General features: G+C 43.7%; 2 protein-coding genes across 4 annotated transcripts in view; one reads left to right on the plus strand and one right to left on the minus strand.

The window, feature by feature from the left end:
• PRKG1 (protein kinase cGMP-dependent 1) overlaps positions 1-14,918 on the plus strand; it is a 1,363,231-nt gene that overhangs the window by 748,808 nt on the left and 599,505 nt on the right.
• On the minus strand, positions 9,939-13,705 carry CSTF2T (cleavage stimulation factor subunit 2 tau variant). Its single transcript, XM_002718489.5, has one exon. It carries the CDS (start codon positions 13,401-13,403, stop codon positions 11,604-11,606), a length of 1,800 nt encoding a protein of 599 aa, XP_002718535.3. The 5' UTR covers positions 13,404-13,705; the 3' UTR covers positions 9,939-11,603.

Below are 14,918 nucleotides of genomic sequence, written 5' to 3' on the forward strand. Positions count from 1 at the left end.
GAAAGGCATGAATTGCAATGTAGTGTTTTGATCCCATTTCCAATTAATCCACTGAAAGTAAATGAACAAAACAAATACTAGGTTGATCCTTTAACTCTTCTGTTCTATGGTCCTTTCTTTTTGTTATTTCAGAATATTTAAATGAGATTTGAAAGAGTCTTAGCAGAATTCTGTCAAGGTTCATTCTCATTGAATCATAAACTTGCTCATTGTGTGGTTTCAAAATGACAAATTGTGTGACCCAGCAGCGTTCCTGGGTGGTAGGGAGAGACATTTTCAGAAGGAAGTGTTGAAGCCTACGGGGCCACCAGCATTCCGGTCTGCCTGGTTGGTATCCCCTACTAGGAAGACAGTGAGACTTGAAGAGTGGGAAAAGAATTCAGGTTTTAGGAGAGAATTTTTTTTATGAAACATGGCATTCATCCCAGAAAGTCTTAGCTTGGCTGGAGTGATTTTTGATGTGCTGTGTTTCTGGCGATCATAGGTAATGTACAGGTGCTGTTTCTATCAATTCAACACAGCTTCTGCTCTACCCGGAGGAAAAAGGGGCCGTTCACATGGACTAAATGTGCTGAGGCGTCTTCCTAAACAGTAGTGATATGCGCGGGGTGTTTTCTGCTAGGTTAACCAGCAGGCCCAATGTTCACTCAATTGTCTATTAAGGAAGAGGACTTTCCTTTGTTTGCTCCTAACAGAGAGGCTGCCTGCTGTGTTTTTCTCAGACTGAATAGGGTCTTTGGTCAACCTTTGATCTTTGCTCATGGAGGGGCAGCCATTAGGGTAAATCTCTTTTATTTGCTATCCTAGTATTTTTATAGAATTTTTTTTTTGTTTTGGTTTTATTGGGATTTTGTTTTAAAGAGAGATTTATTTCATTCGAAAGGCAGAGAGAGAAAGGGAGGGAGAGAGAGAGAACTCCATCAGGGTCTCCCACATGGGTGGCAGGGGTCCAAGTACTTGGGCCATCTTCCACTGCTTTCCCAGGCACAGTTGCAGGGAGCAAGATCAGAAGTGTTTCAGCTGGCATTTAAAACCCCCACTCCTGTATGGGATGCCAGCACTGCAGGCAGCGGCTGAACCCCACCTTAGGATTTATTTTAAGCAGAACTTCTCATACTTCCATTTGTTTGTGGATCCCTGGGGAATCCTATTAAAATGCAGATTCTAATTCAGCAGGTCTGGGGTGGGGCCCTGGATTCAGCTCCATAACAGGCTCCTAGGTGATAGTGCTCCTGGTGGTCCAAAAACCACACTGTGAATAGCAAAAGGCTAAAGCCTGTTGGTGTCCTTGACAGTTTGTCACAGCTGGGAGTCGGGGAGGGGATGAGCATGGTGGCAGGCCAGTGTCTTTTCTGCATCATTGTTGTGGACATGGAAGGAGATGACTGTGATAGTCCTGAACCTCAGATGGAATTTCCCAAGGACGTTTTTCTCCGTTACCTAAAGATTTCCTGTGAGAGAACTGAAGGTCTATAGAATGTTTTATCTAAGATTATCAATTTCAAACTTCCTTTCAAATGAAATGAGGATTAGGAACCTACCAAAGTACCTGAGTAAATAATTCTGGATTTTAAAGGTTGTTTTAAAGACTTATTTATGTGGAGCCAGGGCTGTGGCATAGCAGGTAAAGCCGCCGCATGCAGTGCCAACATCTCATATGGGCATTGGTTCGAGTCCCCACTGCTCCACTTCCAATCCAGCTCTGCTATGACCTGGGAAAGCAGTACAAGATGGCCCAAGTCCTTGGGCCCCTGCACCCATGTGGGAGACCCGGAAGAGACTCCTGGCTCCTGGCTTGGGATCGGCGCAACTTTGGCCATTGCGGCCATTTGGATAGTGAACCAGCAGATAGAATTCCTCTGTCTCTCTCTGCCTCTCCTTCTCTCTCTGTGTGTAACTCTGACTTTTAAATAAATAAATAAATCTTAAAAAAAAAAAAACACATTTATTTATGTGAAAATCAGTTACAGAGAGAGGAAAAGTCAGATATTTCCATCTGTTGGTTCACTCTCTAGATGGCCACAACAACCAAGGCTGGGCCAGGCCAAAGCCAGAAGCCAGGAGCTTTAGCTGGGTCTCCTTCATGGGTGGTAGAGGCCTGAACATTTGGGCCATTTTCTCCTGCTTTTCCTGGGTCACTAGCAGGGAGTTGAATACAAAGTGGAACAGCCAGGACACCAACTGGCACTCATAGGGAATGTCAGTGTCGCAGGTGGAAGCTTTACCCATTATGCCATAGTGCCGGCCCCAAGTTTTTTTTTTTTTTTTTTTTTTTTTTTTTAAGATTTATTTATTGGGGCCAGTGCTGTGGCTCACTTGGTTAATCCGCTGCCAGTGGTGCCGGCATCCCATATGGCCACCGGGTTCTAGTCCTGGTTGCTCCTCTACCAGTCCAGCTCTCTGCTGTGGCCCAGGAAAGCAGTGGAGGATGGCCCAAGTCCTTGGGTGCCTGCACCTGCATGGGAGACCAGGAAGAAGCACCTGGCTCCTGGCTTAGGATCAGCTCAGCGTGCTGGCTGTAGCCGCCATTTAGGGGCTGAACCAATGGAAGGAAGACCTTTCTCTCTGTCTCTCTCTCTCACTGTCTAACTCTGGCTGTCAAAAAATAAAAATAAAAAAAAGATTTATTTATTTATTTGAAAGACAGGGGGTGAGGGGAGAGAGAGAGAGAGACTGAGAGAGAGACTGTCTTCTATCAGCTAGTTCACTCCTCATATGGCTGCAATGGAGAGGGCTGAGCCAAGCCAAAGCCAGGAGCTTCTTCTGGTCTACCACATGGGTGGCAGGGGCCTAACCACATGGGCTATCTTATGCTGCTTTCACAGGTGCACTAGCAGGGAGCTGGATCCGAAGTGGAGCAGTCAGGACTTGAACTGGCACCCACATGGGATGCTGGAGCTGCAGGAAGTGGCTTAACTGGATATGCCACAGGGCTGGCCCCAGCCCCAAGATTTCTAATGTATATTTTATTTTGTTTTGTTTTGTCTTTTAAATATTTATTTATTTATTTGAAAGTCAGAGTTACACAGAGAGAGGAGAGGCAGAGAGAGAGAGAGGAGAGGCAGAGAGAGAGAGAGAGAGAGAGGTCTTCCATCCGATGGTTTACTCCCCAATTGGCCGCAACGGCCAGAGCTGAGCCAATCCGAAGCCAGGAGCCAGGAGTCTCCCACATGGGTGCAGGGGCCCAAGGACTTGGGCCATCTTCTACTGATTTCCCAGGCCACCGCAGAGAGCTGGATCGGAAATGGAGCAGCCAGGACTAGAACCGGCACCCATATGGGATTCTGGCACTTCAAGCCAGGGCGTTAACCTGCTGTACCACAGCGCGGGCCCCTGTATATTTTAAATTACTCTGCTCCAGAAAATGTAACAATGATCCACTTAGCCACTCACTTTTATAAAAAACTTTTCAAAGTATTCAATATAGTTTTCATAGAAATAATTTTATTTTTGCACTTATTATACATACTCATATACTCTCCATGTGATCTATTTGTGCTTATATAATTACCTAAATGTGTATCTGTGTATTATACTCATAAGTATAATAAGTGTAAATTTGTTCAAAGAACAAAGTTGACATGACAAATATAACATGAACACAAGAAAGAATAATCTATCGTGACAAGCATCAGTTTGCCGTGAGCATAAACAGTCAAGATGCTTTGTAGAAGCTGTAGAGAATATGGATCCATCACATGAAGTGGTGCTCAGAGAGAGAACCACGCTTAAAAAAATTGTTTATTTGAAAAGTAGTGTTACAGAGAGGTCATCCATCATCTGGTTCACTCCTCAAATGTCTGCAGTGGCTGGAGCTGGGATGATCCAATGCCAAGAACCAGGAGCTTCTTCCAGGTCTCCCACATGGGTGCAGGGGCCCAAGCACTCAGACCATCTTCTGCTTTCCCAGGCCGTAGCAGAGAGTTGGATTGGAAGTAGAGCAGCTGGGACTCGAACCAGCACCAATATGGGATGCCATCTCTGTAGGCGGTGGTTTTACCTGCTGTGCCACAGCACCAACCCCAAGAGAACCAACCGCTCTTGACAACAAAAAAGAGAGCAAGGAGAAGAAAGAGCAACAAGAGACCATTTAAACATAAGCTTTGTCCCTGATTTCATAGGAAAGTAATCTCCAGGTTAACACAAGGTAACTTAAGATTGGGTACAGAGAAGCGACTAGCCAAAGGCTTGCTGAAGAATGGGTCCTGTGCAGATACAGAGAAGAACATGAGTTGTCAGACCCAAGGTAGTGTAGCTGTGCCCATCGTAGTTGCTGCAATAAGGGCAGCACTCAGTGGTGGGATGTGATATTGGGATAGTGAAGAATAAAGGTACAGGCAGCTTTATAGGGCCTGGTAAGGATTTTGCACTTTATTCTCGGAGTAGAGGAAGCCATAAAGGTTTTGAACATTTATTTTATTTTATTTGAGTGAAAAGCAGACAGAGATCTGCCTTCTACTAGTTCACTTTTGAAATACCTACAATAGTCCGAGCTGGGCCAAGCCAAAGCCAGGAGCTTGGGGGCTGATGTTGGGGTACAGAGGTCTTAAGCTACTGCTTGGGAAGCCCACATCCTGTATCAGAGTGAGCGTTCAAATCCTACTGCTCCACTTCCCATCCAGCTTCTGGCTAGTGTGCCTGGGTCTGCCAAGGGTGATGGTCCAACTCGGGTACCTGCCACCTCTCTGGGAGACCCAGATTAAGTTCCTGGTCCCTGGTTCAGCCTGGCCTAGCCTGGGCAGTACCACGTATCTGAGAAGTGAACCAGTGATGGAAGATCTCCTCCCTGTTCCCCTACCCCTTCAGTCTCTGTCACTCTGCTTTGCATTTCAAAAAATACATATTTTTTGAAAAGATACAAAACAAAGCCAGAAGCCTGGAATTCAGTCCATGTCTCCCCATGGGTGGCAGGGCCCCATCATCACCTGATGCCTCCCAGAGTACACACAGGACACACATTAGCAGGAATGCTGGGATCAGAAGTGAAGCCAGGACATGAACCCATGTACTCCCATCATTACTCCAGTATGGGATGCAGGTGTCTTTTTTTCTTTTTTTTTTTTAATTCTTTTGTTTTACTTGAAAGACAGTTACAAAGACAGAGACAGAGATGCTGCCTCCCCAGGCACATTAGCAAGGAGCCGGATTCAGAAGGAGCAGCTAGGACTCAAACAGGCGCTCCTATTGGATGAGGGCACTGCAGGTGGCGGCTGCAATGCTGGCTCCAGTGCCTGCACCTGCGTCATGCCTTTTCATATGCTCTGGGTTTTGTTTCTTTCTTTCTTTCTTTCTTTCTTTTTTTTTTTTTTTGTATTGTTTCGTAGAAATCAGTTACTCAACAAGCTTTTCTATTTTACATTTGTCAAATTAGACTCTAATAAATGCAATTGAATCTAACAGTTAAGCTTTTATTTCGAGTAAAAGGAAAATACCGCAGAGACTGGCAAGTACCTGTGTGAATCAAACCTAGTCTATGACTATGGGGAAATACTGAGCCTGTGCTCAAATTAGAGGATAGATGCCCCATCTGAAGACACTCAAATTCAAAAACATTTTTAAAAATTTATTTATTTGAAAATTAAGAGTTAACAAAGAGAGAGAGAGAGCGGTCTTCCATATGTTGTTTTACTCCCCAGATGACTGCAGTATCCAGGGTTAGGCCATACTGAAGCCAGGAGCCAGGAGCTCCTTCTGGATCTCCCATGTAGGAGGCAGGGTTCCAAAGACTTGGGCCATCTTCTGCTTTTCCCAGGTGCATTCGTAGGGAATTAGATCCAAAGTGAAGCAACCAGGATATTAACAGGCACTAGCATTGCAGGTGGTGGCTTTACCCACTATGCCACAACACCAACACCCAAAATCAAAATTTTTGAGAAAATTGGGCTGGTCAAACAAAATATGTATCTGCAGGCTCAGATGGCCCACAGACCACCTTAGCCAAAGACACGTAAAACCTCTAGAAGACACAATGTGGATAAACTTCAGAGTGATTCTAGAGGTTTTAATGATGCAGTCTCTTACTTAAAATACCTTTTTTTCCTCTGATTATTGCTTGAGATATGTTAAAAGATTAAGTCAATTTGGATATGGGCTTCAATAAAGATGGGAAATATATTCTATTAACAGGCAATACTGTCTTGGAGCCAGATATATGTTTGGCAATGTTTTCAGTCCTGAGTTATGTTGATACATTGATATAAAATATGAAAAAGGTAATATCTGTTATACAGAGGATGATGCTATGAATAGTAATGTACAAGGAAAGCCCTACCTAAGCTTTCTCGACTATACTATTTTTAATGTGTTATACATTTTGAATATTAAGATACAGGAATTCAGGGACTAAATTATAGCAAATATGTCTTTTTCTGAGAAAGAGTAATTTGAAGTCCTTATATTAATATCTAAGGAAAAATACCTAATTGGATTCCTAACTTGGTACAGGTCATTTCAGTCACCCCAGGCAAGAAGTGGAGGTAGTTGTGTAATCAGAAGTTGATAGGACTTAAGTAGAAGACTTTTGCAGAATTATTAAAGAATATGTTTAATATAACAGGACAGAATTTTGATTAAAACAGCTAATGAAATAAAAGAAACAAATTAATGTGAAAGAAACTGTTGAGTTCATTGAATGATGCCAAAGAGATGATCTGTTTTACTTGTATGAGAACAAATAAGTAATCAAGCAGTTAGAATTTTCCAAATGATCAGCGTTTGTGTCATGTGAGATTCATTCAGATGTCTGCAGATATTATTCACTTGAATCATCCAACCTTAACTATGGTTGAGAACATTGTGCATTTTGTTTTAATTTCTTGATAATTACTTACAAGCTTTGGAGACTAAATCAACTCCTGTTTATAAAGTAACCATTTTAATATTTGGCTATTTGTACAGTATTTTTAAGCACTTTTGACAGTGCTGCTCTAAATGTCACTTTGACATGATACGTGACCTCTAATGAAATATGGTACATATTGTGGTAAAAATAATCAAGAAGACGCATGATAGTTAATAACTTATGAGAAAGGTAATTTATAATATGACCATTTATGAAAGTGAATTTTCAATCAAAGCCTTTTGTTTTATGGTACATAAAGCAAATAAAAATATTAAAAGGTCTGGTTCTACTAAGATCTAAAATAAGTACAAGTATATCCATATATAATATGTAAGTATATTATATAACATCATATAATCTCCATGTGGTATCTATTAGCATTATACTTATGAAGTTTTAATGTGTTAATACTTTCCTTGAAATGAATTAGTCCTTGACTGTCATTTTTGATTACAAACTGATGAGAAAAGGAAGCTCCAACCAGAAAAGTCTGTCTAGAGATTAGCCGATGATGTGAACACAGTGAGAGCCTGGTGTTCTTTTGTGAGAAGACTGTGAGATATAACTGATAATTCGGCTTCTCTGTCACAGTAGGTTGTTGCACGTAATTATCCTTAGACCAGATCGGACCTAAAAGGCCTGACACACCATAGGAAATGAGGTTCTGTGTGCTTAGTTAATGTTCCGTTCACAACATGGAAAAGCAAGAAGCTTTGCAAGCTGTGATATTTACGTTTTTTTCTTGTTCTTCTTAAAAATGCTTTTCCACCATTGGAATTCAGAAAAGCATAGTTAGAAAGTCAGACACAATCTCACTTAGATTAGCTAGTTTTGCCTGAGACTCACATTGACTTATATAAAGTACTTCAAAATAAGAAACCCTGAGAAATCGGGGGCTGGTGTTGCCCAGCAGGTAAAGCTGCCGCCTGCAGTGCAGGCATTCCAAAAGGGCGCCAGTTCGAGTTCCGGCTGCTCCACTTCTGATCCAGCTCCCTGCTAATGTGCCTGGGAAAAGCAGTGTTAGGAAGGCCCAAATGCTTGGAGCCCCAAATGAAGTTGCTAGCTTCCAGCTTTGGCTTGGTCCAGTGCTGGCCACTGTGGCCATCTAGGATATGAACCAGCAATTGGAAGATCTGTATTAACTCAAAATAAACTAAACATTAAAAAAACAAATCCTAAGAAATCAGCAGAACACATTTTGGTATTGTTAGCAATGTATGAGGGAAATGGCTAACACACAGGCACTGATTAAAGCCAGACATCTTATATTCTGAATATGTACCATCAAAGAGGACAAGCCCTAAAAAAGCATTTATAAATCCGTGTTTTACTTCACCATCATCATTATTAAGAATGAATTTGTGATTTCATTAAACTTATCCACACTAAGGGACAGGTTTTTAACTAAGGCATACACGTGTAAAAGGTTCTTACAGAAATATACTGCTTGAAGTATTCCTTGCTATAAAATGGAATAAGACCTTAATAAGGCTATATACTTTTATCAATACTGGGATATTTGGGGACTGTGCTTGATTTAGCACTTAAGATGTCACTTCTGACAACATCTTGTATCCGTGTTCCTGGGTTCAAATCCCAGCTGCACTCCTGACTCTAGGTTCCTGCTAATTCACACTTGGGAAGGAAGCAGGTGCTGATTCAAGTACTTGGGCCCCAAGCCTGGCTTAGCTCCAGCAGTTGTGGGCATTTGGGAAGTGAATCAGCAAATCGAAGTGTCTCTCTGCCTTCAAATAAATAAAAATCTAGAAATATTAGGACATTTGAGACAGTAAACTGGAAGTGAGGAGAAACTATTTAGTTTTTCAGAGTAAAGATAGTGCTTTCATCATTTATTTCTAATTTTCTAATACAAGTAATTGTTAGGGCTCATTTTTTTCTGTTGCATTTAAATCCTTTTAGGGAAAGCTTATGTGTGGTCTTCATGCAATTTTTTTCTCGAAGACTGTTTTGTCCTTTCTTCTCTACCCTACAGTGAATGACAGACAGTTGCTGTGTTTGTGTCCTATTAGAAGTGAGAGTGGTTGCTAGAGGGTAAAAGCAAGCACAGTGCATTGTAATGTAACAAAAGCTGGGTAATGAAGGTATCTGTGAGGTGGCCTGGAGCAGTTTCCTGTGGGGAATATGAACAAAAGCCTACTATCTGAGTGTCCCGAGGACACTGCTGATACCAGTTATTCAATAGTACCTCTTGGTTATTTCAGTTGTGGAACTACAGATAATGGATCTAAGAAAGGGATTTCTGTCCGATCCTGAAAAATGATCTAAGGGATTTTCATCCATTTCCACAATATCATTAGTTTTGCCTAAAACGAAAACACAGGGGCCGGTGTTGTGGTGCAGGTTAAACCACCACTTGCAACTCTGGTTTAAGTCCCTGCTGCTCCACTTCCAATTTAGCTCCCTGATAATGTGCTTGGAGAGGCCGCCCAAGTGCAGCTGGAGGAAGGAGGATGGGGGTTCCAGGTTCCTGGCTTCAGCCTGGCCTAGCTTTGGTCGTTGTGGCCATTTGGAGATTGAACCAGAGGATGGAAGTTCTGTTTCTCCCTCTCTAACTTTGCCTTTCAAATTAATCTTAAAAAAAAAAAAAAAAAAAAAAAAAAATCACTTCCCATATGTATCTCAAGAATGATGACTTATGAATAATGTAGTCATTAAAAATAAATCAGTACTGGGGCCAGCACTGTAGCACAGTACATTAATCTTCTGCCTGCAGTGCCAGCATCCTATATGGCGCCGGTTCTTGTCCCAGCTGCTCCTCTTCTAATCCAGCTCTGTTATGGCCTGGGAAAGCAGTGGAAGATGGCCCAAGCCCTTGGGCCCCTGCACCCACATGGGAGACCTGGAAGAAGCTCCTGGCTTCAGAGCGGCCCAGCTCCAGCCGTTGTAGGCATTTGGAGAGTGAACCAGGGGCTGTTAGAGCTTTCTCTCTGTCCTTCTCACTGTCTTAACTCTACCTCTTAAATAAATAAAATCTTTTAAAAAATTGAAAAATCAGTACTAATGTCACCCATAATTCCATTTTTTAAAATTCAGCCTGCACAACAACCAGATTTAACTAGAACAAAGAGCATTAACGTTTAGGAGTTTTAACAACTGAAGTCCTTTAATGGAAACTTTAGGATAAAGCAACTAGAATTAAGATAAAGCATCTAGTAATGAAGCCAACCCTGTAAATAAAAATTAACCAGAACCGTCATACACATAAAGGAGAGTTATCCTCTGCAGTAAGGGGGAGCATACAGAAACCATGGGCAAGTTAACAGTACAAACAACAAAACAGGGAATGGCACACAACAGCACAGAGATGAAAAGAATCCAAGTGAATTACCCACTTATTTACCAATGTAAATACCTTGCAGAGGGGAACTATCTTTTAAAATCTTAGCTCTTGTGTTAATATTTTCCCTCTTGAAGTAGATATTGGTTTTTCTTTTGCAGAGAAAGATCACCTGGTTATTTGGGAGTTTATGCTTCTGTTAATTACTACTTGCTCTGTGATACAGATTGTTTATGCATCCATATCCTCCAGGCTTAAAATTAAATTGGGTAGTCGTAAAGGAAATGGGATAGGCCCCACCTTTCTATGCAGTTTTAAATGTCTCAGGTATGTTTATTGAGACTGAATTACTTATTACTTGCTTGTAAAATGTAAATGAGTGTAAGTCAACTGGGCCGGTGCTTCAATTATTTGTAAGATGTTAAGTAAGAGAAAAGTGGACTGTGAAATAAGAGCACCAAAAGGCATGTTAAAGTTTGTAGAGACCAAGATTTTTAACTCCTGATTTTGGTTAACTGAATGCATACCATCTGTGAATGAAAGCTAGTTACCAGGAAAGTTTTACTGAATTAAGCCTTCCATTCTTTATGAAAAACCCAAAGCTGTGTAGTAATTCACCCAGATCATTTAGGCCTCATCATTTATTTTTGGGGAAGAATGTCAGAGAACTACTCAGAGTCAGATTTAGGGCTTACAGATTGAGAAATAGGAAGGTGCCAGGAAAGTACTGGGTCTCATCAGAGCCAACTTAAGTAATCTGGTTGATCCTAGAACTGTCTCAGCAAAACCATCACACTTGCAGCCAAACCAGAATCTTGCTGGTTTCTTAAGGATGGGTTCAATGAAGCAACATCAAACCAGATGCAATCCTTGATATTTTTTGAGGCAAACAGTTCCAACAACACAAGTTTCAACTTAATCTGTTGGCTCTAACATTTTAAAACAATTCCAAAACAACTTACGTAATACTTAACCTAATACAGTGTTCTAGTGCCTCCAAAGTAAGGTTTTGTAGTCTAAATAGCTTACCAAAAATTCTAATTTGGAAATAAACTTCTTTGATACACAACCAAAAATCTTAAACTATCTGAATACATTACCATTTTAACAAGTCACCTTTTAGTCCTTAGATGCAGTTTTCACAGTTTTAACTCAGTATTTCAAAAATGCATTTAACATATTGTACACACATCGATATTGCCGCATATTTTTATGTGGTATAATAATCATATTCGGAGTTACTTTTGGATATTTACAGTGACTTAAAGTGAACAGACCCAACCCATCCCTTCCCCTACCCTCAATTAAAAACAAAAACAGAAATAAAGACAAGAAGAAATAAGGTTGTAGAAGGGCAACTGTAATCATTAAAGTGTGGGAATACACAAGTCAGCTTTTTTTACCATTCTCCATGCTAGGAATACACTGAAAATAAACTATAAGCCACTCATTTTCTAAACCCTTTCAGGAAGCTCCAGTGGATTTCTGGATTTGCTCCTTTAAAATCAGAATACTCTGCCTTTGCTCAGGAGGTAGCATGGCAATCTGATCTGCAGTTAGCTGAAGAACCTGCATAATCAAAGCTGCCTTTTCTTGGTCCTGTGGAGTTACCTGGCTCTGCCCAGGACTAAAACTGCTAGGCTGGCTTCCACCTTGCTTACCTGCCCCCTGCATACCTGCTCCTTGGATGCCCACTCCTTGCATGCCTGCCCCCTGCATTCCTCCTCCTTGCATGCCCGCTCCCTGCATGCCACCTCCAGGATTCCCCACACTGGAAATGCTTGGGACCTGTCTGGGTCCCTGAGGGCCAGCTGCCCCTATGTTAATGGGCCCAGGGCCTGGCATTCCACCGGTCATATGGCCTCGCGAACTGGGGACGGGGCCCCTCATCTCCAGTCCCCTTGTATCCATGCCTCTGGCTTCCATTGCACAAGTCTCCATGCCTCTTCTCTCCATCACTCGTGACTCCAAGACATCAGTTTCCATGGCTCGAGTCTCCATCACTCGAGAATCTCTACTAACTCTACCGTCCATAGGTAAACCCCTTTGATCCAACATGGGTCCTCTGGGTTCTCCAATTAGCATTCTGGGGTCTCCTAACGGCCCTCCCCTCATCTCATGTGAGGAAGGGCCGCGGCCGTCATGACCAGAGGGATGGTGCATGGGGGGACCCTGATGGGGTGGGCCCAGGTAACCTCGAGGCTCCACTTCTCCAGTGACTGAAAGCAAAGTCCCTCCACGTGGGTCATTTGGAGCATCTCCCAGCAGTCCGCGGGGAGGCAGGCCGCCAGCAGTCATGGGTCCACGCGGCATAGGAGCTCTGGGATCTGACATCTGCACTTGTCCCCGCTCTAAAGGCACTGGGCCAACCCCTGGCATTCCGACTTGGGGTTGCATTGCTCCTCCGGGAGCTAAGGCGCCAGGGCCAGGGCCGGGGACTGCCGCTGGTATGGGTCCGGGAGCTGGAATTCCACCTTGGATGGGAGTCTGCATCAGAGGAGGAATGTCTTTGACTGGTCTTCTAGCCAAATGCTGAGGCTGAGGGGCTGGAGGATTCTGCTGATTCAGCAGAACATTCGGTGCTGGGCAGAGCCCAGGGGCAGGGCCAGGGCCCGGCACGGGGCCCGGCACAGGGCCAGCGACGGGCTGAGATTTGCCTGGGATCAGCGGTGTGACGTGTATTTTCCGATGCAGAATTTTCAGAGCAATCTCTGGATCCATGATTCTCATCACCACTTGCGCCTGCAGCAGCGCGTAAGCCAGCTGCGGGTTTTGAAGTAGCATGTTGCGCGCTTCCTGGTGACTGTTTTGCACACAGAGCTTCATCTGCTTCATCAGCTCAAACATCTGCTCCGGGGGGAGACTGGCGACCGCTCTGGTAATCGATTCAGGGGCATCTTCTGGATCGATGGGGTCCCCATAGGGTGAGTCAATGATGGGTGCTGCAGGCCCCAGGCTCTTTAACTCCTCCTTATTCTTCTCACTGGCAGCATTGTCCACCCGAAGCGCTCGCCCACTGAACTCCCGCCCATTGAGGTTCCGCATGGCACTAAGCGCGGTCTCCTGGTCTTGGTACTCACAGAAGCCATAACCCTTAGGTTTTCCCGTCTCTCTGTCGTACACCAGCCGGAAACTGACCACCGAACCGACCTCGGAGAAAATGTCCTTTAACTGCTCCTCAGTCGCCTCATACGGAATGTTCCCCACGAACACGGAACGCAGTGATCGATCCATGGCCGGGTCTCTCACCGCTAAACTCGACATGATTCCGGCCGTGCTCACGGCAGACGGCGGATTCTTGCAGGAGTCGTCCTTTGGCGACCCACACTTCCGCTGAGCAACGGAAGCTGCTCTTACGAATCCGGGCGGAAACCTGGTTGAGCCTTTCCAATGGTTCCGCTTCTCCGCGGAACCTCTTGCGCGGTGTCCCACTAAGTCGTTTACGTAACGCTTCCCGCCTCCGACCCTTCCTGGTGGTCTCAGCTCTGCTGCCGAGGCGCAGGAGGCCTTCCCCACCCTGCGTACTAAACCTAGCGCCCCGCCGCCGCCGGCTGGACGGCACACGCGTCGCCAGGGTAACCGGGAGCGTCGGCCTCCTTTGACGTCACGTTTTGCTCCCGTTCCTCGGCGGGAAACTGCCAACCGAAAGCTGAGTTCAGTCAGCGTGTGTTTCGTTCCGACGCGTGTCTTCTCAGATAACCGTTTCTCTTTCGTATATTTAAAATCACATTCCTGAGGCGGATGAGTAGCCCATGTCAAAGTAGATTTGAGATTTGCCCTTTAAAATACAAAAAGCTCCTGTTTTTTAAAAAAAATTTTTTTGGACATAAATGGCCTAGAAGTATAAACTGAAGCGGGGGCCAGCTGCATCCCCACCCCCATCCTGCTTCTTCGTGTAACCGCTGTTCATAGATCAATGTCCCCATCCTGCGAGATTTTTCTTTTATTTTTTTTCTGTATGTGCAGGCAGTATTAGTGACTAATAGCAGTCTATGATTGTAAAATGTGGATTAATTAACCAGTTCTTATATTGTGGGCATGTCAGTTGGTTCTGATTTTTATTCCTAACGTTTGAAATTAGTCCACCGGCTCTAGCGTCAAGGAAAAATCAAAATTGTAGTTGATTATCTTTTCCTGTTAGTTTTGCAGGCAGAAATGGAAGCTCGTTGAGTGTGTGTCTCTTCTCTCCACCCCAGCCCCATGTGGGGATGGTGCTGAAACACACAAAAGGCAGTGCCCAAAAAATGCCCAAGGCAAAGTAGCCAGTAAAAGGCAAAGCCAGAATTATGGGGAGTATATTTTTTTTTAGAGATTTATGTATTTATTTGAAAGACAAAGTGAGAAGAGAGACACAGAAAATTTTCCATACACTGGTTCATTGCCCGAATGGCTACAAAAGCCTGAACTGGGCCAGGCAGAAGCCAGGAGTCAAGAACTCCATGTGGGTCTCATACATGAGTGGAAAGGGCCTAAGCACTTGGCTCATCTGCTGCTGCTTTCCCAGGCCCCTTACCGGGGGAGCTGGATCAGAAGGGTAGCAGCCAGGACTTAACACAGCTCTCTGATTCAGTTTGCCAGTGTCACAAATATTGGCTTAACCTACTGTGCCACGACTGGCCCCTCTAATATGCCTTTTGAGGAAATTATGAAACTTTAAGCTTCGGTAAAAAATTGTGTTATGTGTCTTGAGTAGTCTAGTGAATAGATTTGGAAAAAGCATGATGGTTTAGCTGCAAATAAAACAAAATATCCATTTAGTAATTCTTTAAAACAGTCTGG

Source organism: Oryctolagus cuniculus, chromosome 15 (assembly GCF_964237555.1).
Source record: "Oryctolagus cuniculus chromosome 15, mOryCun1.1, whole genome shotgun sequence".
NCBI classification, from domain to species: domain Eukaryota; kingdom Metazoa; phylum Chordata; class Mammalia; order Lagomorpha; family Leporidae; genus Oryctolagus; species Oryctolagus cuniculus.

Coding starts and splice junctions, on each gene's coding strand:
- CSTF2T (XM_002718489.5), bottom strand. CDS start 13,403: ATGTCGAGTTTAGCGGTGAGAGACCCGGCCATGGATCGATCACTGCGT.